The sequence below is a fragment of the Phacochoerus africanus genome, chromosome 5 (genome assembly GCF_016906955.1).
Source record: "Phacochoerus africanus isolate WHEZ1 chromosome 5, ROS_Pafr_v1, whole genome shotgun sequence".
Lineage (NCBI taxonomy): Eukaryota > Metazoa > Chordata > Mammalia > Artiodactyla > Suidae > Phacochoerus > Phacochoerus africanus.
In genome coordinates this window covers 75437066-75462454 of record NC_062548.1, presented here as the reverse complement: position 1 = coordinate 75462454, position 25389 = coordinate 75437066, and the positions used below count along the sequence as shown (strand labels likewise).

At 50.4% G+C, this 25389-nt stretch overlaps 1 protein-coding gene across 16 annotated transcripts in view; it reads left to right on the top strand.

Moving 5' to 3' along the window:
- DYSF (dysferlin) overlaps positions 1–25389 on the top strand; it is a 228349-nt gene that overhangs the window by 147549 nt on the left and 55411 nt on the right. For 8 of the 16 annotated variants that reach the window (XM_047781796.1, XM_047781794.1, XM_047781805.1 and 5 more), the window contains 5 exons: positions 8888–8989; positions 9100–9261; positions 10257–10422; positions 10850–10926; positions 17421–17483. In XM_047781796.1, coding sequence (XP_047637752.1) covers positions 8888–8989; positions 9100–9261; positions 10257–10422; positions 10850–10926; positions 17421–17483 — 570 coding nt within the window. The remainder of the gene's footprint in view (positions 1–8887; positions 8990–9099; positions 9262–10256; positions 10423–10849; positions 10927–17420; positions 17484–25389) is intronic. The other 8 variants (XM_047781803.1, XM_047781799.1, XM_047781810.1 and 5 more) reach the window with 1 other exon arrangement.

Below are 25389 nucleotides of genomic sequence, written 5' to 3'. Positions count from 1 at the left end.
GGATCCCGGGATGCCTGGGTGTATCCTGTGTGATTCTGGCCTTAGAAGGATGGCTGCTGTATTGGAAGCCCCATTTACCCAGACCCCAGGGACAGCAATGCAGAGCCTCATCTGGCCGAGTACCAGGTGGCATGTTTTCAAGAATAAAATGTTCTTAAGGAGCCAGAGCAGTCAAGGAAGGCTTTCTGGCGGAGGAGACATTGTTGCAGTACTTAGGGAGAAGGTGGGGAACATGCCTTTGGTGCAGGTGATCAGGCACCAGTTTGGGGCTTGGCTGGTTTAGGGAACAGGGTGGGTCAGGGATTCCTAGGTTCTGGGAGAAGTTTGGAGTTTGCATCCGAAGGAGGCAAGGCTGTGCCCATTGCTGTGGGGGCTGAGTTGCGCGTTTCCTTACAGCCTCCTACGCATCTGTGAGCGGGGCCATTGAGCGAGCGGGGCAGAGGCCTGGGCAGAGAGACAGGAAGGGGAGCCCTGGTCAGATGGGGGTTGGGAAAAGGGCAGCCACTTCCTGCCGCCAGGGAATCCCCAGGCTGGGAGCGGACACCGTTTGACATTTTCAGGGCAATTTGGACTTGAAGTGCAGGGTCAGGATGTGGGATCCGCAGGCCCCGCGCCCCTTACCTCACTTCCTTCAGCTCCCAGACCGAGGTGGGGTCCGCCAAGTGAGCTGGCCGTAATTGCGCCTGACAGGCAGCCTCCTGCTTCTGGCTGCAGTTGCGAAAGACTGCCGATTTGGAAAGGGGCTCAGAGTCCCGTCCAGGGAAGCAGCACGGAGCCCTCTCTCTTGATTGAGAGCCCTCTGTGGCCAAAACCCACAGCCTGCTCTGAAGAAGACCCAGCCCAGGGATGAGTTATTAAAAAAAAGTTCAAATCCTTAATAACTGGATTTGTAATATATAACAGTGAAGGCTCAGATTCCAAGAGCAGGGATCTGGCTGCGGTCTTGTTGTCAGGAAGCAAATCAAAATCTGCAGCTCTGGGGCCAGACCCCAAAGACGGCCAAGTGTCCTTCTGTAGGGCCGGCTGGCCACAGGCTGAGGTGGGTGTGGGTCGGCAGGGCCGGAGGGGAGCATGTCCCAGGGGGTGTGCTGGGCACAGGGCTGGGTTAGGCCAGCCTGTTCTAAGCGGCCCAGGCCCAGCGGTTTGAATGGAGTGTCAGCTGGTCCAGGGAACCACCCCAGAAGGTGATCTTGTGACCCCTTCATCCTCAGAGGGCTCCCGCCCCAGCCCTGGGGCCCAGAACCCCGCCACTTCCCCTGCACTGGAAGGTCAAAACTCAAGCCAAGGTCCTGGGTCCTGTTTGGTTTTAAGAATCCTTAGGGATGGGGTGGAGACAGGTTAGTCTTGCTGTTGCAACTGGTCCTGCAGGAAGCCTGACGCCTGAGCAGGATTTTTCTGTCTTCTTTGCCGCGGCCAAGCTCCAGCTTCTCGTATCCCCCCTTCAGCCCCCTCCAGGCTCCCCGCCTGATCCCTGTGAAGAGGGCTCCAGCGGTCCCAGAGGGCTGTGAAAAGTCAGGCCGGGAGCTCAGATTCTGGGCCACCGGAGAGGCGGCAGATGGGTGTGTTGGGAAGCTGTCTGGGGGCAGGGAGGGGTGGGTCGGGGAGTTGGGGGTTGGAGAGACCAGCGAGGAGGAGGCTTTTGAGACCTTTGTGGTGATGGGGGGCTGGCCCGAGAGGAGTAGAGGGGGCCAGATGACTGGATGGCATCTCCGGTGAGGGCTGCCTTCTGGCCAGTGCAGCCCACGCCTGCGCGGGAGCCGGTGTTGGTATCGGTGTTGGAAATGAGGTGAAAGGCATCTCTGCGCGCTGAGGGCTCCCAGAGCAGATGGAGGACAGTGGGGATGGCTTCCTGGAGGAGGTGACTCTGAGCTCCCTCCAGGGGTCCAGGTGGCAGTGCTTTGGCCTGGGGGAGGGGCGTGTGTTGCTGCCTGGGGCCGGTTTGGTGGGCAATAAAATTTCCCCTCCTCCAGGCTTTTTGCCCATTTGGAGCATCCCTCATGGGGTGGCTGGGCGGGGGGCTCTTGGCGGGGAGGGGCGACTGTGGCTTTGTATCTTCGAGGCTCTGGTGTGTCTGGGAGACCTGGGTCCTCACAGAGGGTGACGGGGGAGGGGAGGGTTCCCTTCCCTGCCTGCTCCCAGCCTGTCCTCTGTCTGTTGCTTGCTGTTTCCCCCTCTTCCAGCTCGCCCTTCGCGTTTCCCTTTTCCTCTCTTTGCTCCTTGGCCCTGGCTCCCTCTCTCCCTCCTTCTCCCCGCCTCTTCTGAGCCCTCTGTCTCGTTTCTTTTCCTTTTTGTCTGGAGAACAAAGGCGGCCTGCGCTGCCAAGGGGAATGAGTTCAAAGCAATGGCAATTTTAGATTTCCTGAGAAATGGAGAGTACACATGCACGTGTGCGTGTGTGCAAGTGTGTACACTCACCAGAGCACGCATGCGTATGTGGGTGCATGCATGCAAACACACGCATATGCAACAGAAGAGGTGGCAGCAGATTCCGTAATAATTGGGGGTTCCTAGGATGTGGAGCCTGGACAGAGGAAGACCCCATTTGGGGATCCTTTAGGTGGGAGCAGGAACTTGTGGTCTTGAGCATCCAAGGGGGTGTGGTTCTGAGCGTTGCCCTCGGTTCTGCGGCTCCTGTCCTCCTCCGCGAAGGGATTCCCAGCTAGGAGGGAGAGCGTGCTCTGTGGCTTTTTGGCTGTGAGTCGGGGGCCAACCAGATGTCACTTCAGCCCCTTCTTAATCCAGGCAACAGGCTCTGGCTTGTAGTCTGAGATGTGCACGAGGTACTCTCCCGCACCCCCAAATCCACTCGAAAGAAAAATGTGGTGTTTTGCAATCAGGAAAATAAGCCCAGTGGTCCCCCATCCCCCATCCCTCCCCCAAGGCTTTAATTTAAAACACTGTTTTTCCTGGGAAGTGTAATTAGAGCAGCATGTTGTTCCTAACGAGCTGGGTGGGGCAGGCAGACAGTGGAGCCCTCCCAGCCTGCCCGGCTGCCCCCGGGAAGCCAGGATCTGAGTGCCCAGAGGGTCCCCTAACTGTGCCCTGCTGGCTGAGGAGGGGGTCTGTGGGCTCCTGGTGGAAGAACTGACCTAGGTGGCTGGAGGGACCAGCTAGCACTTGTCCCTGCCCTGGGAGTGCATGTCTGTCTAGGGTGGTGGTCCCTAGGACTGGATGAGGAAGCTCCCCTCCATGGCTCAGGGCCTCAGTTCCCTGTACTGAACTGGCCAGCAGGACAGACAGACTAAAGGAGGTGGTTCTGCCCAGATTGGGGAGAGAGCCTCATTTGTCCTCGTGTCATTGTCTTTTTTGTCTGAGTTACCTCAGTAATCACTCTGTCCCCTGTAGAACTTAGAACCTCATCAGGGTAGCAATCCCACATCTGTCCCATACCCCATTCAGGGTTGGGGGGAGGGGTGAGCATGGAAGGGGTGGGCAAATGTGCTTTCATGTCCCGAGCCCTCCCTTGAGCTCTGTGGTCCGCTAGGTCCCCCATCACACATAGGGCAGTGAACTGGGATGTCCCGGTGACACTCCCAGCCTGGCAGTGCTGTCGGGGGTCACTGCAGCCCGCCCTCCACTGAGACTCACGCCCTTAGATGGGCTGGACCAGAAGGAAAATAAGATACTTGGGCCCAGGAGCTGTCTGGCTGGTGCTACAGGATCCCCGTGTATGAGATGTCAGAGACTAGTCAGGACCTTGGGAAACTGGGGCACAGAGGGTCACTCACTTAGAGTAAGTTAGAGAGTAGGGTTGTAGGAAGTTTCTGGAATTTAAACTCGGCCCTAAAAGATGTGTTAGATTCTGGAAGATGACAAGGGAAACCCTTTCAAACAGAGGAAGCCACGAGCAGGCGTGGGTGAGGATGCCAGGACGAGGCTGGCACAGACCAGAGTGTTGGGAAGGACACGGGAGAGGGGGTTCATTGTCTGCCCATCCCTGCCCCCATTCATCCCTCTGCCGTCCCTCCCTCCCTTCAATTACCCATTCAGAAACTTTTATTTATCAGGCAGGGGATTCAGCAATGGTCCCTGAGTGCAGAATTGCTGGTTTAACGAGGGACACAAACAAATGAACGCATAGAAATGACACATGGGGTGCTTAACTTAAACTCGGGGCTTCAGGGAAACCTCCACGTAGGAGGGTATCCAGATGAAGTGGGCAGAGGAGCACTTTAGAGAGAGGGACCAGCAAGCTCCAGCCTCACAGGTAAAGAGAGTGCGCTGCCACCTGCAACCTGCTGGTGCTCAGAAGGGCGGGTGTTGAGCATATGCGGGGAGGTGACTCATTGATCCCAGGGTCCCAGAGGAAAGTTATGTGGTAAGAGGTGAGATGAGAGGGGTCAGCCGGAGCTGGGAGATGAGGGATCTTGGAGCCATATCAAGGGATTTGGCCTTTATCCTGAGTGGGTGGGGAACCTTTGAATGGTTTTAAACAGAGTGACTTTCTTAGAGTTCCTTTTTTTTTTTTTGTCTTTTTTGTCTTTTTAGAGCCACACCTGAGCCACGTGGAGGTTCCCTGCCTAGGGGTCGAATTGGAGCTGTAGCTGCCGGCCACGGCCACAGCCACAGCTACGCCAGATCCGAGCCGCATCTGAGACGTACACCACAGCTCACGGCAATGCTGGATCCTTAACCCACTAAGCAAGGCCAGGGATCAAACCCACAACCTCATGGATACTAGTTGGGTGTGTTAACCACTGAACCACGACAGGAACTCATAGAGTTCTTTTTTTTTTTTTAAATGTTTTTATTACAGTTGAATCTGTCAATTTCTGCTATATGGCAAAGTGACCCAGTAATACACACACAAACACACACACATATATATACACATACATACATTCTTTTTCTTACATTATACTCCATCATGTTCCATCACAAGTGATTAGATGTAGTTCCCTGTGCTATATAGCAGGACCTCATCAGAGGTCTGTCTTAGAAAGCTCCCTCCTGGCTGCAGCGTACCGCGTGCATTCATTGTTGAGGGGGAATGTGCAAAATTAGATGTGAGAGTCCTCTTAGGAGGGTGCTGGAGAATCCAGGCTCAAGGAGGTGGTGATACAGAAAGAAGATAAGTGGGTGGGCACAAGAGAGGTTTAGGAGACAGACCCCTAAGGCTTGGGGATCAGCCGAAGGGGAGGAGGGCCCAGGGTGGTATGGTGCTTTTTGGCGTGGCTGTGGGAGTGGATGGTGGGGCTGGTTTCTGAGATGACGTGTGAAGAGAGCAGGTTTTGAGGGGCAACTTAGAGCATCTGGTTTGGAACAAGTTCAATGTGAGGGGCTGGGAGGACACAGGGATGCAGTAGTAATAAGGTTGGGGACCTGGGGCTGGGGCTTAGGAGAGAGGTTTGGGAGCAGAAAGCCTCTGAGAGGGCTGGGGGCAGAGGAAGAGGGGGAGGCTCCAAGGAGACGCAGCAAACAGAGGGTAGAGGGGCCAGTGGTTTGTGTGGAACCAGAGAGATGATTTTAGGAAGGAGGTCAGCGTCACCTGGCCAGATGCTGCTGAGGGAAGGAGAGAGAGCCTTTCCTCTGGGTTGAGCTACAACAGGTTGTGTTAATTTTGGAGAGAGGAGCCGGGGACAGAGCAGAGTGCACAGGGCAGGGAGCAGCAGGGGATGGAGGCGATCCTTTTCAGGAAGAGAGAGAGGAGGCTGCTGGAGAGGACATGGAGAGAAGACGTGGATGGACCTGAGAGACCCTTTCAAGTGGGGAAGGAAAAAAATCCAGCAGATAGCGTGGCCAGCTGGGGGAAGACTGGATGAGGCCAGGTGGGGAGTCAGAGTGTGTGGAGGCATAGACGCTCAGAGAAAACAAGAGGTACTTACGGGCGGTGAGGCTGTGTGCAGGGGGGAGGGGACAGAGGACTGCCGTGGTGGCAGCTGGCAGTGGAGGGGGATCCCCCCACCCCACAGAGGCAGGGATTCTGGGGAGTGGCAACAAAGGGCAGGGAGCAAGGATGTCTGGGCCCCCCGAGGACAATGTGGTGGATGGCCCTGGGGTGAGAATGGGGGCCTGGTGCCCCGGAAGCTAACCGCTCTCTCTGCTTGTCTCTCCTTTCTGCCTCGGCCGGGCCTGGCGCTCCGCAGCTATGTGCACCTGCCTTCTTCCTCCAGGGCCTCATGCAAACGGTACTGGGGCTCAGTCTCCTCCACGTTCTTGTTCCCCGTCCTCCTCCATAAGCAGGTTCCCGAGGGGGGGGAGCCTGGGCCTCCGCAGAGAGAAATGTCCTCACGGGGAACTCAAGGGAGCCCCGGGGGAAGGTGGGCTATGGAAGTGAGGGACATGACGGAATCCAAGCGACACTGTCCAGAGTTTGCAGGTCTGGAGAGGAATGTTATAGGGGGGAATATGATTATGAGCTTTCCTGGGTGATTTCAGGGGAACATCGCAACGACGTGAGGAAGGCTTGGTCTTTCTGCCTCCCTTCCCAGGAGCCTGGGGCCTTTCTGTCCATGACCTCTTCTGCGTGTCCCTTTTGTCTTGTCCGCTTTTGGCCCTGGGCCCACGGAGGGCTCGGCATCAACCTTGAGCAGGCCATGAGCAGGCCATCCAGGCATTCTCTTTCTGTTAAAGAGGCCACCCCTGCTTCACCCCCGCCGCAGAGGTGGCCTTGGAGTGCCAAGGGTGGACGCCAAGAGAGGCATCCCCATAGCAGCCAGGCCACTGCAGGCTCTGCCTCCACCCTCCAGATGCACCGTTCATGTGCACCGCCCCTCCCAGAGTTGTGCCCATCACAGCCCTGCTCATCATTCTTCCTCCTGACGGGGTCTGCCGCTCAGCCAGTCTAATGATGCTCCCTACCTCCTGTCACCTGCATGGTGGGTCTCGAGGAAGAGGATGCATGCCTGCACGTTGTGCCCTAGTGATGTAGGGCTATGGAAGCATCTTGTTCTGAAATGCTTCCAATGGCTCAGCTTTCCTCAAGTCAGTCTGGGGAACCCACGACGACACTAATGGTCAAAAACAGTGGCATCGACAACAATACGGTGATCGTTATAGTCATTGCCCTTTCTTAAGCACTTCCCTTGTGCCAGAACTCTTTATGTATGTTCTCTTTTAAAATTCTCAGAGCTATTTTGTAAGGGTATTGTTATCCCGGATCTCATGGGGGGCCGGGGGACTGAGTCACAGAGCTTGAGTAATTTGCCCAAGGTCAAGCAGCTAGGAAGCTGCTGTTTAAGGTTAGAACTAGAACCAAGGTCTGATTTGATTGTGGAGATGAGTTTCTTACTACCACTGGTCATGGAAGGAAGAGCATCACCAGTGTGTCATGGGACAGGAGTGATAGCTGGGGTTGGTGGTGAGGTGATGAGGCAGAAGTGTTTCGATGCACCAGCTGCTCCCACCCTCTACGTCAGAGCATCTGTAGACGGATGCACCATGCTTTAGAAAGAACCCAGAGGATTAATCCAGTGGTTCCATTGCTTTTTAGACAAGCTCTGTAAAGCATCCAGCACAGCCCTTCTATTTATAATGAACATTTCCTGAGTGTCAGGGCCTCTGTGTGTGGATGTGCAGGTTGTGCACTACGTAAGAGCATGGGACCTAGGGGCATGCAATTTTCAGGGCAGACATCATGTATTTGAATTTATTACAACCATTTCCCAGTAGGTGGCAGTAAAGTGTCTTGTTCCAATAAGCCGGTTAAATATGATGCTTTTCTGACATGGAAGTAAAGAGTTTTAAGAAAGGGACATCTTTCTCTAATTGTCACAGAAGTGCCACGTGGGCTAGATGGCCTATTAAGAGCTTACACGAACCAGGCACTCTGGTTAAAGTTAAATGTTTTAGTAACTTCTTCCAGCCTCATATTAACCTTTAGAAGTTGATACTTTTTAATAACCATTTTTTTTTTTTTTTGGCTGCCCTGTGGGATGTGGAGTTCCTGGGCCAGGGATCAGATCTGAGCCAGAGTCAGGACCTGTGCCTCAGCTGTGGCAATGCCAGATCCCTAACCCTCTGTGCTGGGCTGGGGATCGAACCTGCGTCCCACTGCTGCAGAGACACGGCCAATTCCCTTGTGCCACAGTGGGGATGCTTTTAATAGCCATTTTATTGATGAACAAATTGATCCACGGAGAAGTGAAATAGCTCAAAGTGATAGAGTCAGGATTCGTACCCAGAGCCTGCATTCCTAACCCCTCTTAGACTTGGTAGTTGTCTCCCCCAAGGTTATACCTGCCTCCATTGTCCCACCTGCCTCCCCATGTATTTCTTCTGGATTTTTGCCCAAGTCTTTTTGGCAAACCCATAGCAGGCAGAGTTGACACCGGCCGTGCTCATCTCTGGTCTGTAGTATGGAGGAGCCTTGCAGTAGGCCCTTGGGTGCCTGTGGAAGGGGGCATCTGTAACCCCTTCTCTTGTGGGTAAATGCCCCTTCTCAGTACAAGTGTTCTGTCCTCCTGGTGGACAGGCGTGAGTATGGGGCTGGCAGGCATCTGTGGGTGTGGGGGCTGGAGACGGAACACCAGGGCTATACTTGCTGTAGGCTGAGAGGGGGGTCTGAGCCAAGGCAGGCAGGTGGGCACGTGGTCCTCTCTGAGACTGAGGGGGACTGAAGTGGATGTGTGTGTGTGTGTGTGTGTGTGTGTGTGTGCATGTATGTGTGTGGGGGCTGGAGGTGGGGACACCCTGAGCAGCTCACTGATGGAGGGGTGGCTGGGGTTCATCTGAAACACCCTGGGCCAAGGTGCTGGAATTGTGATGCTTGAGAAGACGGTGCTGGGAGCTGACTTAGCTCTCGCTTCTGTCTGCCCCTTTGCTCACTTCTGTGTCCTCGCCTCTCTGTGTCTGTGTCTCTCCACACATGTCCCTCTTTCCATCCCATCTGGCCTCCTTCCTTGTCTTCCTCCCACCTTTGTCCCCGTTCTACCTGCGTCCCCTGCAGTCGGAGGACACGGACCTGCCCTACCCGCCACCCCAGAGGGAGGCCAACATCTACATGGTCCCCCAGAACATCAAACCGGTTCTCCAGCGAACAGCCATCGAGGTGGGCCTGCCCTTGGGGGGAGGATGGCGGGGGGTGGCCAGGTCCTTCCCCTTCCAGGCTCAGCCTTTCCTGGGGTGTATTCAGCTACTGTCGTCACTCTGTGTCCCCAGATCCTGGCATGGGGGCTTCGGAACATGAAGAGTTACCAGCTGGCCAGTGTGTCTTCCCCCAGCCTGGTGGTGGAGTGCGGGGGCCAGACGGTGCAGTCCTGTGTCATCAAGAACCTCCGGAAGAACCCCAACTTCGACATCTGCACCCTCTTCATGGAAGTGGTGAGCCTGGCCTCCCTGCGGTCCCCTCCCCGAGTCCTGGTGGCTAGAATGTCCCCGCAGCTCCAGGCAGCCTGGGGTCCAGCTCCCTGTGGGATTCTGGGGAGGTCTCGGCAGCACCTCCCTGAGAATAGGGAGGAAATACTCCCTCTCGCCTATTGGAGAAGTGAAGCCTGTGAGCATCACGGAGGGGGCTAACCTGCTCTCCCCCGATCCCGAGTCCACAGATGTTCCAGGACCCGTCCGTGGCTGCTTCTCCTGAGCCCTGCCTGGGCTCTGATATTCCCGGACCTGGTCCTCCCCCAGCCTGGGCCCCCAAGGAGGGCCTCCCCATCTGCAGCCCCCAGGCCCCAGCCCTCTCCAGCTCCCTGGGCTGCCCAGGCCTAGTGGCCAGAGCAAGGCCAGTCTGAGGAAAGGAAAATGGTTTGCAAGATGAAAGCGCTATAGACATTCCAGGCCCAGTGGCTGTCAACAGGAGCCTCCTCTTGGCTGAGCCAGAGCCGCCACCGAAGGAGAGCATATAAATTATTTCAAGTTGTGTTCAAAGTGCTTTTGGGGTTAGGGGGATAAGAATCTGGGCCTGGAAGCCGATTCTTGAGGATCCATTTGGGGGGAACTGTCTGCGAGAAATGTTGAGTCCGGGGCCAACTTCTCCCTTCTCCCCTTCCCCAGCCAGCGAGGGCTCAGGGAAAGGAGGCTTGTTTTCACTTCGCGCTGAGCTGGATGTGGTTGGAAGGTGAAGCTGGGAGGGGAAAGGCGGCCTCCACGTACAGAGCAGAGAGGCGGGCAGAAGAGGTGTGATGCCTCTGCTCCACCGGCCCGCTCCTGGGCTCGGCCACCTGCCCCTTGGGATTTACGGCTGTTGGGGGTTGTGTGTGGGTTTAGAGTCATTTTTTTGCTCCTTGGACTTGCCCTGGGAAGAAGGGCTCCCCTCCCTCTGAGACCTCACAGAGGTGAGGTCGGGCCGCTGCCCAGAGCTTCCCTCCGCGTCCACCCAGATGCTGCCCCGAGAGGATCTCTACTGTCCCCCCATCGTGGTCAAGGTCATTGATAACCGGCAGTTTGGCCGCCGGCCTGTGGTGGGCCAGTGTACCATCCGCTCCCTGGAGAGCTTCCTGTGTGACCCTTATTCAGACGAGAGTCCGTCCCCACAGGGCGGCCCAGGTAGCGGAGGGGCTGTTGATGGGGGTGGGGGGGCAATAAGATGGGGGTGGGCAGGCAGAATTTCCAGCTTAGGTGGGTCCTGAAGCTCTTCTCTTACTGGGAGCTGAGCGAGAAGCGGCTTCTGCCAGGCTAAATTTATCTTCCTCAGGGCATTGCTGGGCCCTGGGCCGGGCATACTGGGGGGCGGGGAAGGGGGTTGATGCTGAGGTGGGAAGTGATACAGGAAAGCCTGAGGGGGCAGAGGGTGCCGGGATCGATGGGTTGAGGAGAGAGGAGGAGAGACAGGGAGACAGGAGAAAGATGGGTGGGAGCAAGAGGAGGACCCAGAGTGAGAAGTACGGTGAGACGGAGGTCTTGCAGCTCTGGAGGGACGAGCCCCCTGCACGAGCGAGCCCGCTCTCAAGCCTGGACCCTGCCCTCCCCACAGATGACGTGAGCTTGCTCAGTCCTGGGGAAGACGTGCTGATTGACATCGACGACAAGGAACCCCTCATCCCCATCCAGGTAGGGACCCCTGGGGAGGGTCAGCAGCTCGGCCGAGGGCTGGCGTGGCTGTCCTCTTTCTTATCCTTCCCTTTCCTTATCACACAGCCTCTCTAAGACATCTCTTTCTGAAGCCTGGTGGCCAGATACCTTGCAGGTGGAGGGACCCAGACAGGAGCTTTCAGTCTGGTTGGGAGCAGGGTGGGAGGTCGGGGGGCAAGCTGTGTGTGGTCTTCTGAGCAAGACCTAATCATTTTCCGGAAGCATTTGAGAAAAACGGCCCCTCCACTTTAAGGGCTGTGTTAAGGGCTTTTCCCTGGAGGTGACCCAGGAAATCGGGGTTGGGGGAGCAAATGAGAGAGGAGGAGGACAGGGGAGGGAGTGACTGGCAGTGTCTGGGTGCCCCAGCCCGACTAGTTCCCTCTTTGTGCATAGATTCATCTATTAGGTTGTGCTGCAAGATACCTTGGAGGCAGCGCCAAGGAGGGGTCCGTGTCTAAACCAGTAGCCCCTTCACCCCATTCCCTCCACCTGCAGGAAAGGAAGGGGTGCAGGAGAGGGGCCATACTGCAGGGCAGTCCGACTTCGCCCGCAGGTGTGTGTGTTCTGCAACCAGGAGAGCTAGTGACCCAGAAGCCAGTGCCAAACAGCCAGGCAGGTCTGTGGCATCTCGTCCAGAGGGGGGAGTGCTCGCCCCACCTTGGGCCCTGGGGTGGCTCTGAGTCCTACACGGCTGTGACCACCCAGTCCTTCTCGCAGTGAAAATGGACAACGGTCTCACTCTGAGCATCAGCCTTGAATAGCTCTGTTCCAGGTTGTCACCCTCCTCTTGGCTTTGTTTGATTTGGGCCACACCTCGGCACCTGGGGCTCCCAGAGCTTCCGGGCTGCCCAGAGGTAGAGCCTCCCCACCTACAAGGACAGCACTGCATCCTCAGGCCTATGGCATGTTTATTCACTAGGGAGGGTGTGGCCTTTAGGAAGGGTTCTATTTTTTTTTAAAGCATCAGTCAAATGTTAGCCTTGAAAGCATGAGAACAAACTGGGGTGCTGGGTTGGACTGGGCTGGGATGTGTTTATGGGGCTTCCCTCTGACATTTAGGGCTGATTTCTGCTTCTTTCTCATGCAATCATCTCTTTCATCTTCCTGCCACTTCCAAGGGGACATCGGTGGTGTTCTGCCCTGGGCCTCACTGCGGCCGAGACAAGAGGCCTTGCTTCATAGTTTCACCAGCGCTGAGAGTCCTTAGAAATCTCCAGTCTCCATTTCTCCCACCTCCACGGTTCTCCAGCCCCACCAGCCTTTCCGCTGGGGACAGCTCTGGTCAGCTCCTGGTTATTCTTTAACGCTCAGCCTAACTGAGGTCCCCTGCTTCCAGGATTCTTCCCTGGCTCCTCTATCTGCCTTTGCCTTAAGTCCTGCTGTCTCCATAAGTGTCAGCACCTTTCCTAGACTAGGCTCAGGGCAGTGACTGGGGCCCGTTCCTCTCTGCGTCCACGGTGATCAGCACAGGGCCTGGCTTAGAGGAGGCATTTGAAGAAAGTCTGCCTGGCTGGATGGGTGGGTGGACAGATGAATGGATGGACAGATGGACAGATGGATGAGTGGATGGGTGAGGGGTGAGTGGGTAGATTTCCTGCCTGCTCTCTGTAGGGGTCCTAGGAGGAATTTCTCTTGACCGGGGAAACCCAAGTGGAAATTTCATCAGCTCCGCTCAAGCCTAGCGCCTTCTGGCCTGGGTGGAGGTTTGTAGCTGAATGAGGCGGAGAATTAGCCCCAAGCTCCAGGCGCCCAGGGCTGGCTCGCGCTTCTGCCCTCAGCGGGCTGTCTGAGTCTGTGCAGGGAAGCACAGGGCTGGCCCAGCAGGATTTCCGTTCTGTGTGCACTGCCCTCAAAATGTCTACAGACTCAGATGGGGAGGGACTGTTTTGGGTCCTGCTGGCTACCAGCACAGCCGGAGGCAGACGGCGAGGAGGCCCCGTCTGGACGTCCTCCTGGCGTTGACAAGAGTGAACCGGGGCCGAGGTCTGAGGCGGAGCAGGGTCTGCGCTGTTTGTGGGAGCACCCGGCCACTCTGGCTAGCGGCGCCGGCCAGCAGAGGGTGGGGATGGGGAGCCGGGGTGCGGGCTGGTGGAGGCATGGCCGCAAGGCAGGGCCTGGGCTCGCAGGGCCTTAGAAGTCAGCAGGGAGGCGAGGCAGTGAGATCTGCCTGTTCTGATGGAGGGGGTTTGGACCCTCCCCTCACTGAGCTCCCTGTCTGATAGAGGAGACATAACTTTATTCTCCGGGAGTCCCGAGGCCCGCAGGGCCACCAGTCCTGGTCTCCAGGAAACCCTGGCCCTGATGAGGTCTAGTGGAGGCTTTAGCAAAAGTGATTTTATATTGAGCTTTTCCCTGAGATCATTGATCCAATTTGGCTGGTCCAGGAAATCTTTCCCTCACCCTGTCTCTCTCTTGAGCAGGACTTGGGAGGACCAGGTACCCTCGAGCTGATCCAGGAGGCTGTGGGCTCCAGTTCCAAAGGTTTGCCTTTTGCCAGATGGTTCTGGCTGGGCTCCTGCCCTTCTCCACTCCCCCAGAGCAGATAGGATGCAGGGCCCTGGCCTCCTCCGGGGACCGGAGGCACAAGAAGTCTGGCAGAATTTGGATTTTGCTGGCTCCTGTTTGTCCAGCCCATGTCTCTAGGCCGCCTGCATCATTCCCATTGCGATGGCCTCCGGCGCGGCGCTCGCCAGCTCTGGCTGCGGCCCCAGCAGAAGGCTCCTCCCAGCTACCAGCGCACTCTTGCCAGATCCAGCTTCTCTCTCGTTCTCTCCCATCTCCTTGCTCCGTTGCCCCTTCTCTGCTGAAGAACCTTCTCCCCATCATCTGTCCAGTTCCTGGGGTGAGCTGCCACGCAGGAGAAAATGTCACCCCAGATTTCCCTGATGCTCCGGTCGTTGGGCTGACAACCACGGCCAGGTGTTGCACGGGTTTCTAGAAATGTGTTGGTGTCTGCCAAGAGTGAACAGTTCCAGAGATGATCTGAAATGGTTGTATGAGGCAGATCTGCTCACTCGGCCTTCCTGGGCTTGGTGAAGAGGGTCCCTAGTGGTGGGTCCCTGGGCCTCCTGGACTCGTCTCCTTGATGGGGGGGTTGGGATGCGAGGAGCTTCACACACTAACCCCGCAGGGTGTCCTCGGTCTGTGAGGCCGTCCTTTGCGCAGATTTTAGAGCTGTAGCCCAGGGATGAGGTAGTTGGATGTGCTTGTGGTGTGTGTGCACGTGAGTGTGTATGAGAGGTGGGGGAGGTTGGGAGCAGATGGCTGTGCAATCTCAGGGGTGCTGCTGCAAAAATCATGGCCTTGATGTCTAACTTTCTGAGGGGGAGGCCTGGGGAGGTCCTCAGATTTGGTGGGGAGTGCCCAGAGGTCCTTCATTCCCTCTCGTGCTCTGCTAGAAATAAAGGATAGGTCCCTTTTTCTCTGATTAGAACTAAATGTTCATTACACAAAGTTTGGAAAATCTAGAAAAATAAGGAGCCAATAGGTATTGCCTCCAACCAGGAACACAGTGTGAATGAACTGCTGCCAGCGGGTCCTTGATCCCTCCCTGGGGCTTCTCTGTCTTCTCTCCTTCTGCCTCTGAGTGTGAATTGGACTCTCCTTCTGTCTTTAAAACAGAATAGGGTTCTTTGTCTCCTAAGCTGGGTTTTGGCATCCTGATGATGAGGGGGGGTAGGGGGAGAAGCAGAGCAGGAACACACCTGGCCCATGCTCCCCACCCCCACCATTGCCTAGAGGGTCTTGAGGCTCAGAGTGGAGGTGGAGCCCCCCCCCCCCCAATGATACCACCTTCAGGCACTAAGATGCGCCTGGAGCCATGGGTCAAGGATCGCTCTTGCCTATCATTCTGAGGTACCACCTGGGCTAGGGGTCCCCTCTCGAGGTCTCCAGAGAGGGAGCATGGGGAGCATGTGTGTACTGAGGAGGGAGAAAGAGGAGGCGAGCTCTTGGGAAGCGCCCCCTCTGGCTGGCAAGGGGGAGAGGGATGTGGCAGATCCAGATGAGATGATCCAAGTGATGCTGGAGCGATGAATGCTGGGTTAGCAAGGACACCGAGATCGCGGACTCTGGGCCCTGCCAGGTCAGTGTGGGTGAAACAGTCAGGAAGGCTGCTCCCAGGGCCCTGGGCCAGAGGGGTTAGAACAGCAGATGGGAGAGGAGGGCGTTCCTGGGGGGCAGAGGAGCTGCGACAACGGCTTGGTGGTGGGAGGTGTGTGTGTTGACTCTGTGTTGATTGTGTGTGTGTGTACGTTGATAGCATGTTTGTTGATCTTGAGTGTGTGATGGTGTAGGGTGTGTGTGTGTGTGTGTGTGAGTGTGAGTGTGAGGTGGGCCCGGGAGCCTATGGGGCAAACACAGGCTACCATGCATGAGGCATCAGGAGACCTGTTCCCACCACCGCCCCCACCCCCCAGTCCATGGGGTGGGGTGGGTGCTGGGGCTGGCTGCTCCCTGGCTCCTGCTGCGGCTAATTTTGAGCCGCCTCGCTCCGGTTTTAGTCTCTGGGACGCCGTGAAGGTGGAAACGTGCTCCCAGAACTGGAGCGGCAAATTATGCCCTAATCCCAAAGGGGAACATGTAATTTCGGAAGCTGGCCCAGACCCTTTGCAGCACTATGTTTAGCTTTATTTTTTTTCTCCCTCTTGCACTGCTGAACTGCCGGTTTCCCTCTCACCTTTCTAAAAACGAACAGTATTAAAAATAACAATAAGGCTTCTGTGAGGTTCAGGATGAGAACAGGAGGGGCAGAGCTGCTGCCTGGCTGGGCTAGTCTCTGGGCAGCTGGAGCTTTCACGGGGAGTTCATCCGGTCCATTCCAGAGGTGGCACCACCCCCACCCCCATGGAGCCAGCCCCCCAGAACCATCCAACAGCCCGGCTGCGTGCCCGCCAGCCCTCCTGCCCTCCTGCCTGTGCTCCTGGCTCTGAACAGCCGTGATGGCTAGTTTAGGGCAGGCTGGGCTCCCCCTCATTGAAGCTCCCTTCCCAGAGCAGGCGTGGACCTGTGAGTGTCCAGGCTAATACCCCCCCATGCCCCCCGCTGGCCCCAGCTTCTGTTTCCCTGAGTTCTTCCTGCCCTCCTGACTCAGTGGGTCCCTCTGCATCTTCCTGCTGAGAAAAGGACGACTCCTGGGGCTGGCCTCCTGTGGAGTCTCCCAGAGCCCCCTGCTACAGGCTCCCGGAAGAGAGAGTCTCACCCTGTGAGCTCTGGGTCCTAGCTGCCTCCTCACTTGTCAGCCGCATCCCCTGTTCCTGCCTTCCTGGACCGTTGGCTCGCTCTTGAACTGGCAGCACTGCTTTATTCCTCTGTCCTTCATACGTGCTCTCTCTGCCTGGAAGGCCTCTGGGGTCTCATTCATCTAGACTAGCACTCGTCAACCACCGCCCCCCACCCCAGCTCCATCACCTCCTCCAGGACTATTGCAGTGGCCTCTGAAAAAGTCACCCTGCCTCCAGTCCTGACCCCCTCCAAGGCCCTCCTGGACCCAGCAGCCTGGGGATTCATCCTGTAGAGTATGGATTCCCAGAACTGGGAGATTGGGGGAAGTTTTTGTAGTATAGGGATGGCATGTCTATGGCTCTTTTTTTTTTTTTTTTTCCAGCTTTTTTAGGGCCGAACCTCTGCTGGCATATGGAGATTCTCAGGCTAGGGGTCGAATCAGAGTTGCAGCTGCCGGCCTACACCACAGCCACAGCCATGCCAGATCTGAGCCACGTGTGCGACCTACACCACAGTTCACAGCAACGCCGGATCCTTAACCCACTGAGCAAGGCCAGGGATCAAACCTGCATCCTCATAGATACTAGTCGGGTTCATAACCCTCTGAGCCACAGTGGGAACTCCTGTCTATGAGACTCTTTAACTCCCTCTGATTTGGGGGAAGCCATAGGATGCCCTGGTTTTTGTCCTCGAGGACAGAAGACTCAGAAACCTGCCCTGACTTAGGAATGGTGCCCAGGCCTGGGTTGGCATGGCTCAGCTGTTAGGAGAACCCACCAGGGATGATGGGGAGCTTGGGTGTATCTGAGGTGGGCAAGTTTGAGAAACAGGGAAGACAGGTGAGCGTGGCGTGGAGTCAGTGGTGCCCAGGGCATTGAGAAAGTGGGCAAGAGACAGGCGTTGGCTGAGCCCCTCCCAAGGGCCTCCCTTTGTCCTTCACAACTTTCATCTCATCCACCCTCACTGTTACTCTGTGACAACACACACTGTGTGCCTCTTCTCCAGATGGGGAGGCTGAGTCAGAGAGGTCGGGGGCTCGTGCAAGGTGGTGCATTGCTGGTAAAGCAGCAGGGCCGGGATTTGGAGCCACACTTGTCCAGCTCCCAAGCACCCATTCCTCCCACAACCTTTGAGCCTCCCTGGAGAGAGGGCAGAGGGGGCCTGGTGGGAGAGCTCTCCTTCGGGGCCATCCAGTCCTCCTTGAAGTGGTCTCTCTCCTCCTGTTGCTAACCAGCGTGTTTAATTTGTAGCTTGCGGATGGTCTGTCGGGCTTGGCCCCCACTAACATGGCGTCTTCTCCATCCAGTCCTCATGTATGTATTGCTTACCTATTTGTGGGCACCTTGATTTTCCGGGGGTGGGGGGTGGAGCGGGGGTAGGGCATTAGGAAGGGAACAGAGGAGGTGGGAGTGGAGGGGAGGAAAGGAATTTTCTTAGCCCCAGCCAAAAACAGTCACCTGCCCCATGGCAGTGATGGAGGGACGAGGAGGGGTGAGGAGACAGCTAAGGGCGGATTCTCAGAAATGGACCCTGAATGATCTCTTGGCACATCCTGGGATTTACCTCAATCCTGTTTACCTGCGCGAGGGCCGGGGGAGTTGGTTGGGGTTGGTGGGCTAGTGGAACCAGGGAAATCTCTAGACCCTGATGGCTAGGATGTGGGTGGGACACAGGAAGCCCCTGTGGGCAAAGGCAAGTTGATGTTCTCTGCCCCTTCCAGAGGCATGAAAGGTGTGTGCCTGAGGAACTCTGGATGTCCCCAGCAGATTCCAAGAGGTGGGCAGGGGGCCCACAGTTCACTCCTGTCGTTCCCAATAGGTCTATTTCTGTCTTCCTGGGCCAATTTCCTAGGTGTTATCTTTATGGGTTGTGGATCCTTCCAGGAAGATGACTTTGGTTTCTAGCCTTCAACAAGGACTCATGAGGTCCCTCGCTGAGAGCCAAGGGGAGCCCCAGACCTGGAGGGGGACCTAAGAGATAGGACCTGCTGAAAGTTAAATTCCATTCATGGCACCAAGAGGAGGCAGTGCTGTATTGGGTGTTTTATGGCTTCTGTGTGGAAGCACTCTATGTTTTAAATGTTTTCCAATTTATCCATTGTAGAAAATATAGAAAACTCAAAAAGTGGAAGGCAGAAAGTTAAAACCAATTGTATTCCTACCAGTTGGAGATAAGCACTGTTAAGATTTTGATGTGCCTACATGTTTAGATATCTCTTATGCTCATGTGCATACTTTTTTCTTTTACAAAATTGGAATCATAGTGTACTTTAAAAAATATGCATTTTCTTTTACCTAAAAAGTGTATTGTAAATGTTTTTCCTTATCTTTATATTCTTTGAAAAATGACTGCATGTCTTTCCATTCTATAGACAGCCATAAAGTTTTAACTAGTCCCTTGTCATTGGATATTTCATTTCTTAATTTCCACTATTGTCTTATTTTATGTCCCTTAGAGGAGCTATGTTTAGTTTACTTTAAATAGATGTAGCCCATTTCTTGTTAAGTTTACTCCTAGGTATTTTATTGCTATCTAAATGAAATATCTTTTTTTTCTCTTATGACTTGTCTAACTGGATATTGCTAGATTATAGACGAACAATATCTTTGTATATTTACTCTGAAACAGGCTCTTTATTAAGCATCTTTATTAGTTCTGCCAGTTGTTAAAAGATTTGGTTGAGTTTTCCAAGTAGATAAGATTGTTTTCTTCAAACACTAATAAATAGATCACCTTCTTTCTAAAGTTATACCATATTCCTTTTTTTCTAGAATAACATTTGCTAAATGAGATGCCAGTGAGCAAACTTACTTAGTTCCTGAGTCTAATGAGATGGTATCTATCATTTTTCCATTAATTATGATAATGATTGGTAGTTTTGGGTCGTTATTCTTGATTTTGTCAGGTTGTGTCCTGTATTTCTATATTGTTCGTTAATATTACCCAATGCCATTTAGCTTTTTTTCCCCCCACTTTTGGCCGCCCTGCAGCACGTGGAGTTTCCAGGCCACAAGCCACAGCTGCAACCTATGCTGTAGCTGTGGCAATGCTGGCTCTTTTAACCCATGCGGTCCAGGGATTGAAGCTGTGTCCTGGCCTTGTAGAGATGCCCCTGATTCTGTTGTGCTATAGCAGGAACTCTCCAGTTGGCATTTATCAAGATGATTATTTTGTTTTCCAATGTTCCATTATATATACATATATATATATATAAATTTTATATATGTTTCGTTTGATATATATTTTATTCCTGGCGTAAACCCAGATTAGTCCATTGGTCATGGTATTATAGTTTATTACAATTGAAATCCTCTTATGCAATCAATCAAGATAGGTAGTTGGTTGGCTAATTGAAAAAGCTGGTTAAATAGAGACTCATTAAAAGTCAAATATAAGGACATAAACATGTTCTTTTTAACCATGTCCGTGTCTCTTCATTTGGCTGTCATTTGACATGTGCCAAAGCCCTTCGAATTTGGATCTGCTATTCGAGGGTCATGTGCTTCTCATATAAACCACATTCAAAATGCATTATCTATGATTTTTGTCTTTAGCTTGATGTGATTTTTTTTTTGTCTTTTGTCTTTTTAGGGCTGCACTTGCGGTACATGGAGGTTCCCAGGCTAGGGGTCGAATCAGAGGTGTAGCTGCCAGCCTACACCACAGCCACAGCAACGCCAGATCTGAGCCTCATCTGCGACCTACACCACAGCTTACTGGGACACCGGATCCTTAACCCATTGAGCAAGGCCAGGGATCGAACTTGCAACCTCATGTTCCTAATCGGATTCAGTTCTGCTGCGCCAGGATGGGAACTCCCAGTTTGATGCGATCTTAATGATAACTGGAAAATAATCTGAATGTGGAGTTTTTTTAGTGTTTAAAATTCCCCCTGCACCTTTTTTGGTTACCTCGCTCACACTTAATTTTCATCATTGGAGAAATCAACAGCATTCAATTCATTTTCAGAGATAAAATGCTCTTCATTTTTAAATTCAAATTTTATATATTTTTATAGCATTTACTTATTGATCTAATTACCATATTAGTACAACTGGCATAAACAGATTTGAGAACAAACAGTTGGCTCTTGGTAAACACACAGCTCATCTGCTGGGAGCTGAAGCGGACAGATTAGATTAGCTGCAGGCTTTCATCGGGCTTTGGACCTTAGATTGTGAGCAGAGAGGATAGGCAGTGTTTGTTAATCCTGGTTAAGGGGAAGTGTGTGTGAAGAACTTCTAGAATATATTATTTTATTTTTATTTATTTATTTATTTTTTTGCTATTTCTTGGGCCACTCCCGTGGCACATGGAGGTTCCCATGCTAGGGGTCGAATCGGAGCTGTAGCCACCGCCCTACACCAGAGCCACAGCAACGCAGGATCCGAGCCGCGTCTGCAACCTGCACCACAGCTCACGGCAACGCCGGATCGTTAACCTGCTGAGCAAGGGCAGGGACCGAACCCGCAACCTCATGGTTCCCAGTTGGATTCGTTAACTACTGCGCCACGATGGGAACTCCTAGAATATATTATTAAGTTAGATTTCTTATTGTGTGTTTAGGATTTTTGCATCTCTGTTATTAATAAGTGATACTTTTAAAAAATTTATTATTATTTTTTTTGTCTTTTTGCCTTTTCTCCCGCAGCATATGGAGGTTCCCAGGCTAGGGGTCCAGTCGGAGCTGTAGCCACCGGCCTACGCCAGAGCCACAGCCACGTGGGATCCGAGCCACGTCTGCGACCTACACCACAGCTCACGGCAACGCTGGATCCTTAACCCACTGAGCAAGGCCAGAGATCGAACCTGCAACCTCGTGGTTCCTAGTCAGATTCATTAACCACTGTGCCATGACAGGAATTCCAATAAGTGCTACTTTTAAGTTGTCTTTGTTAGGTTTTGATATCAGGGTTACAATAGTTTCATAATTTTTGTTTTGTTTTTTTCATTATTTAAAGTTTTATTGAAGTCTAGTGGACTTACAATGCTGTGACAGTTTCTGCTGTACAGCGAAGTGATTCATGTAAAATATCTTTTGAGGTGTATTCTTATTTTCTGTGTTCTATGAACAGTCTCTATGGCATGAGAATGATTGTTTCCTCAAGGTTAGAAAATATCTGAGAGCCATTCTTTATGAATTTGAATTATGCAAGTTGGAAATTACATGATATAAATGTTTTTGTAATCTTACTTTATGTATAAAATGGGTAATTACATGAATCTATCTAAATTAAAAAAAACATGAACAGTCATGTAATGTAAAAAGTGGTGGACAAATGAATTGTATTTATGGTTTAGCTGGTGAAGTGGGATAGCCATCGTCTTCTCTTAAAAATGGTGTTATGTGAGTTTTGAATGATAGAGGATCTTTGGGAATGTGGACCTTATACAGGTGTATAAGATGCACCTACTCTGTCCTCTTTTGTAAGACTGGACCCAGCACCTTTTTTTGGGGAATGGATTCTTTAGTCACTTTCTACTTCTTCAGGTAATTTAGTGCCTTAAATGTCTTCAGATATTGTTTATTACGTTAGTGTGGATTTATACAAATTACGTGAAAGAAAATGCTGCTGTATCTGTTCTGTTTTTACCCTCATTCCTAATTTTATAATTTGTTATTTTAAAAATTTATCTTGTCAGAATAGCATTTCATCTATTTTATGGTTGTTTTTCATCCAAAGAACCAGCTCTTTAAATTTTTTTTGGTAAATTTTATTTTTTTCTGTTATATTTGATTTTCTTTAAATTTTTTGATTCTTCTGTGTGCTTTCATTTTTTTATCTTTTTTTTTTTGTTATTTCCTTTTCTTGTCTGACTGCACTGACTAGGATCTTAAGTTTAATATTCTATGTAACTGATAGCGGAGAGTATTTTTATCTATTCTAACTTAAAAATGGACTGTTTTTATGTTTCACTACTGAGTATGAAATTATCAGGTGAATAAAACTAGTTAGCTAGGAGGTTTTTTTTTTTAATCATGAATGGTGTTAAATTTTATTGAAGGTTCTGTCTGTATCTGTTCAGGTGATCATATGATTTTCCTGCTTTAATCTGCTAATGTGGTGAATTACATTAATAGATTTAAAAAAAATCCTGGAACAACTTTGCATTTCTGAAACTATCTATCCTGGTCGAGTTATATTATCTTTTTTTCTGCATTGCTGGGTTCAGTTTACAGATATTTAGTTTAGGGATTTTTTTCTGCATCAATTTCTATGAGGGATAATGGCCTGGCGTTTTCTTTTCGATACAGTTCTTTTCGGGTTTGGTATCTAGATGATATTAATCTTATAAAATGACTAGGGGCATATTTGCTCTTTTTCTAGATTATGAATAAATGACAAAAGCTTGACATTATCTGTTGCCTGAAGGTTTGGCAGATTCATTTGTAAAACTGTCTAGACTTCGTATTCTTCTTGGGAATATTTTAAACTGCTGATACAATTTTAAAAAATGTTTATAGGACCTTTGAGATTTTCTGTTTCTATGAGAGTCATTTTTGGTGATTTATATTTCATAGGAATTTATCCATTTCTTCCTAAAAATTATTGACATAGCATTTTTTATAGTAACTTCTTACTTTTTCAAAAAAAATTCTTCTCCTTCTATTTATGTTCCCTTTCATTCCTAAGGTTATATTTTATTATTCTTGCCAGAATTTATCACATTCTTAAAAGTCTTTTCAAAGAACCAGTTTTTAGCTCTGTTGGTTTAGCTGTAATATTTCCTTGTTTTCTAGTTTCTAGTTCTTTATTATCATCTTCCTTTTATTTATAGAGGGCTTGCTATGTTTTTAACCTCTTAAGTGCTTTGCCTAGTTCATCAATTTTCAAACTTTCCTCTTATCTAATGTAAGCATTTGAAGCTATAAAATTCCCTCTAGGTGCTGCTTTATGCATCCCACAGGTTTTGATAAGTGGTATTTTTTGTTGTTTTCCAGTTCTGAGTATTTTCTGATTCCTGTTATATTTCTTTTTGACACCTGAATTGTTTAAAAGTATGTTTTTGAAGTTCCTAACTTATGTTTTAAGTTATCTTTTTATCGGTTTCTACCTTAACTGTACTGTGGTTCAGAGAATGTGGTCTGTGTGTAATATTTCTTGACACTTGCTTTATGGCCTCGTACAAGGTCAATTTTTGTAACTGTCTTGTGTGTGCTTGAAAAGAATGCATATGCTCTCAATGTGTTTTACATATAACATGTCCATTTAGATCAGACGGGTTCCTCTTGTTATTCAAAACTATTTTCCTTCTGTTTTTTGTATGTGTGTGGTTTATCAATTTCTGAGAGAGGTGTATTAAAACATCCTGCTTTCATGTGATATTTGTTCTTCCTTATGATTTCTGCCTACTTTTTTTCCCCCTTTATATATTTGATGCTGTGTTATTTGGCACAAACAACTTTAGAATTCGTATATCTTCCTAGAAAATTGAATCTTTTAATGATATGTACCTCCATTCCACCATCTTTAAAAGCTCTAGTAATGAGTTTTGTCTTATGCTAATGTAGTTATCCCATATTCTCTTGATTGGGGTTTTCCTAGTGTATCTTTTTTCGTTTTTTTTTTTAACTTTCAGTTTTTCTGTGATTTTGTTTTAGGTGTCTCTCTGATGAACATCTAATAGATGGAATTTTTTTAAAAATGTATTTTGACATAAACTCTAAACTAGAGAGTTGGACAGTCTGTTTTGGTTGTGTTTATGGATATATTTGGATTTATTTCTGCCGTCTTATTCCGTGTCTCTGTTAGTCCCACCCTTTTATTTCCCCCTCATTTTTTTGGGTTGAAAGAACACTCTCTTTTCATTCCTTCTTCCCTTTTCAGTTTCAAAGCTATACATTGTTTCTATTACTTTAGTGATTAGTATAGAAACTTGAGCATGTATATTCAACTTAGCACAGTCTAAATTTAATTGGTGTTTATAGCTTCCTCCAAAATATTGCAAGAAACTTAGATGCTTTAATTCCAGTCACCTACCAGTTTACAAACTTTTGTTTGGTATTTTAGTCTCACATCTATAAAGAACATTTTATTGCATTGTATTGTATTTTTAGGGCTGCACTGGCGGCATATGGAGATTCCCAGGCTAGGGGTCTAATCAGAGCTGTAGCCTCCGGCCTACACTACAGCCACAGCAAAGCCAGATCCGAGACGAGTCTGCGACCTACACCATAGCTCTCAGAAACACTGGATCCTTAACCCACTGAGCAAGGCCAGGGATCAAACCCGCAACCTCACGGTTCCTAGTTGGAGTCATTTCTGCTGCACCACAATGGGAACTCCAAGAACATTTAAAAGCAATATATTTTTTTTAAGTGATCAATTTTTCTTTTAGCTATACCTGCGTTGACTTTTGTTTTGTAGACCAGTCTTTCTCCTTCTGGGATCATCCATCTTGAAATGAAGCCTATAGAAATTGTTATCATTAGGATCAATTCATTGTAAATATTCTCACTTTAAAATTTTTGTTTGGAAATATTTTAATTTCACCCTTATTTTAGAAACACTAGTTTCACTGACCCTTATTTCCTCTCAGCCTGTCTTCTGGCTTCCATTGTGCTTTTGTCTTCCTAAAGCTGCGGACTGGATTTTGTTTTGTTTTGTTTTGTTTTAATTTGTTCTGGATAGTGGATCATTATCTCTTCAAATTTAACTTATTCTCTGTTCTCTCATTTCCTTCTGGAACTCTGATTAGATCTATGGTGGGCCTGCTCTGTTCTCCATATCGCTTCATCTTTCGTATTTTGGGTTTATGTGGCACTCAGGCTAGTTTCTGAAAATATGTCTTGTCATTCATGAAGTCTTAAGTTGTTTCTAAAGTCTATTTAACCTTATCTATCGAGTTTCTAGTCCTAAGCATTAATATTTTTCTCTCTCAAAGTTCTCTTTTTCTCCCCAAATCCGCTTGTTTATTTTTGGAAGTCTTCTGTTCTGTGCCATATTTTTAATTCCTTTTATTTTTTAAACAGTTTTCTCCCCCCTTAAAGTCCTATTCCTGATAATTCTGCTTCTGTTGTCCTTATGGGTCTGATCTGCAGCTGGTGTTTCTAGCTGACTCTCGCTCATGGTGCCTCATTTCTTATGTACTTCAGTATTTTTGATTGTGAACTCATGTTCCTTGGAACTTTGTCTGAGAGTTCTTTGAGGTCTGGATGAAAGTCACATTCTTTCAGAGAGGACATGTGTTTATTTTTACCAGATGCCTGGAAACACT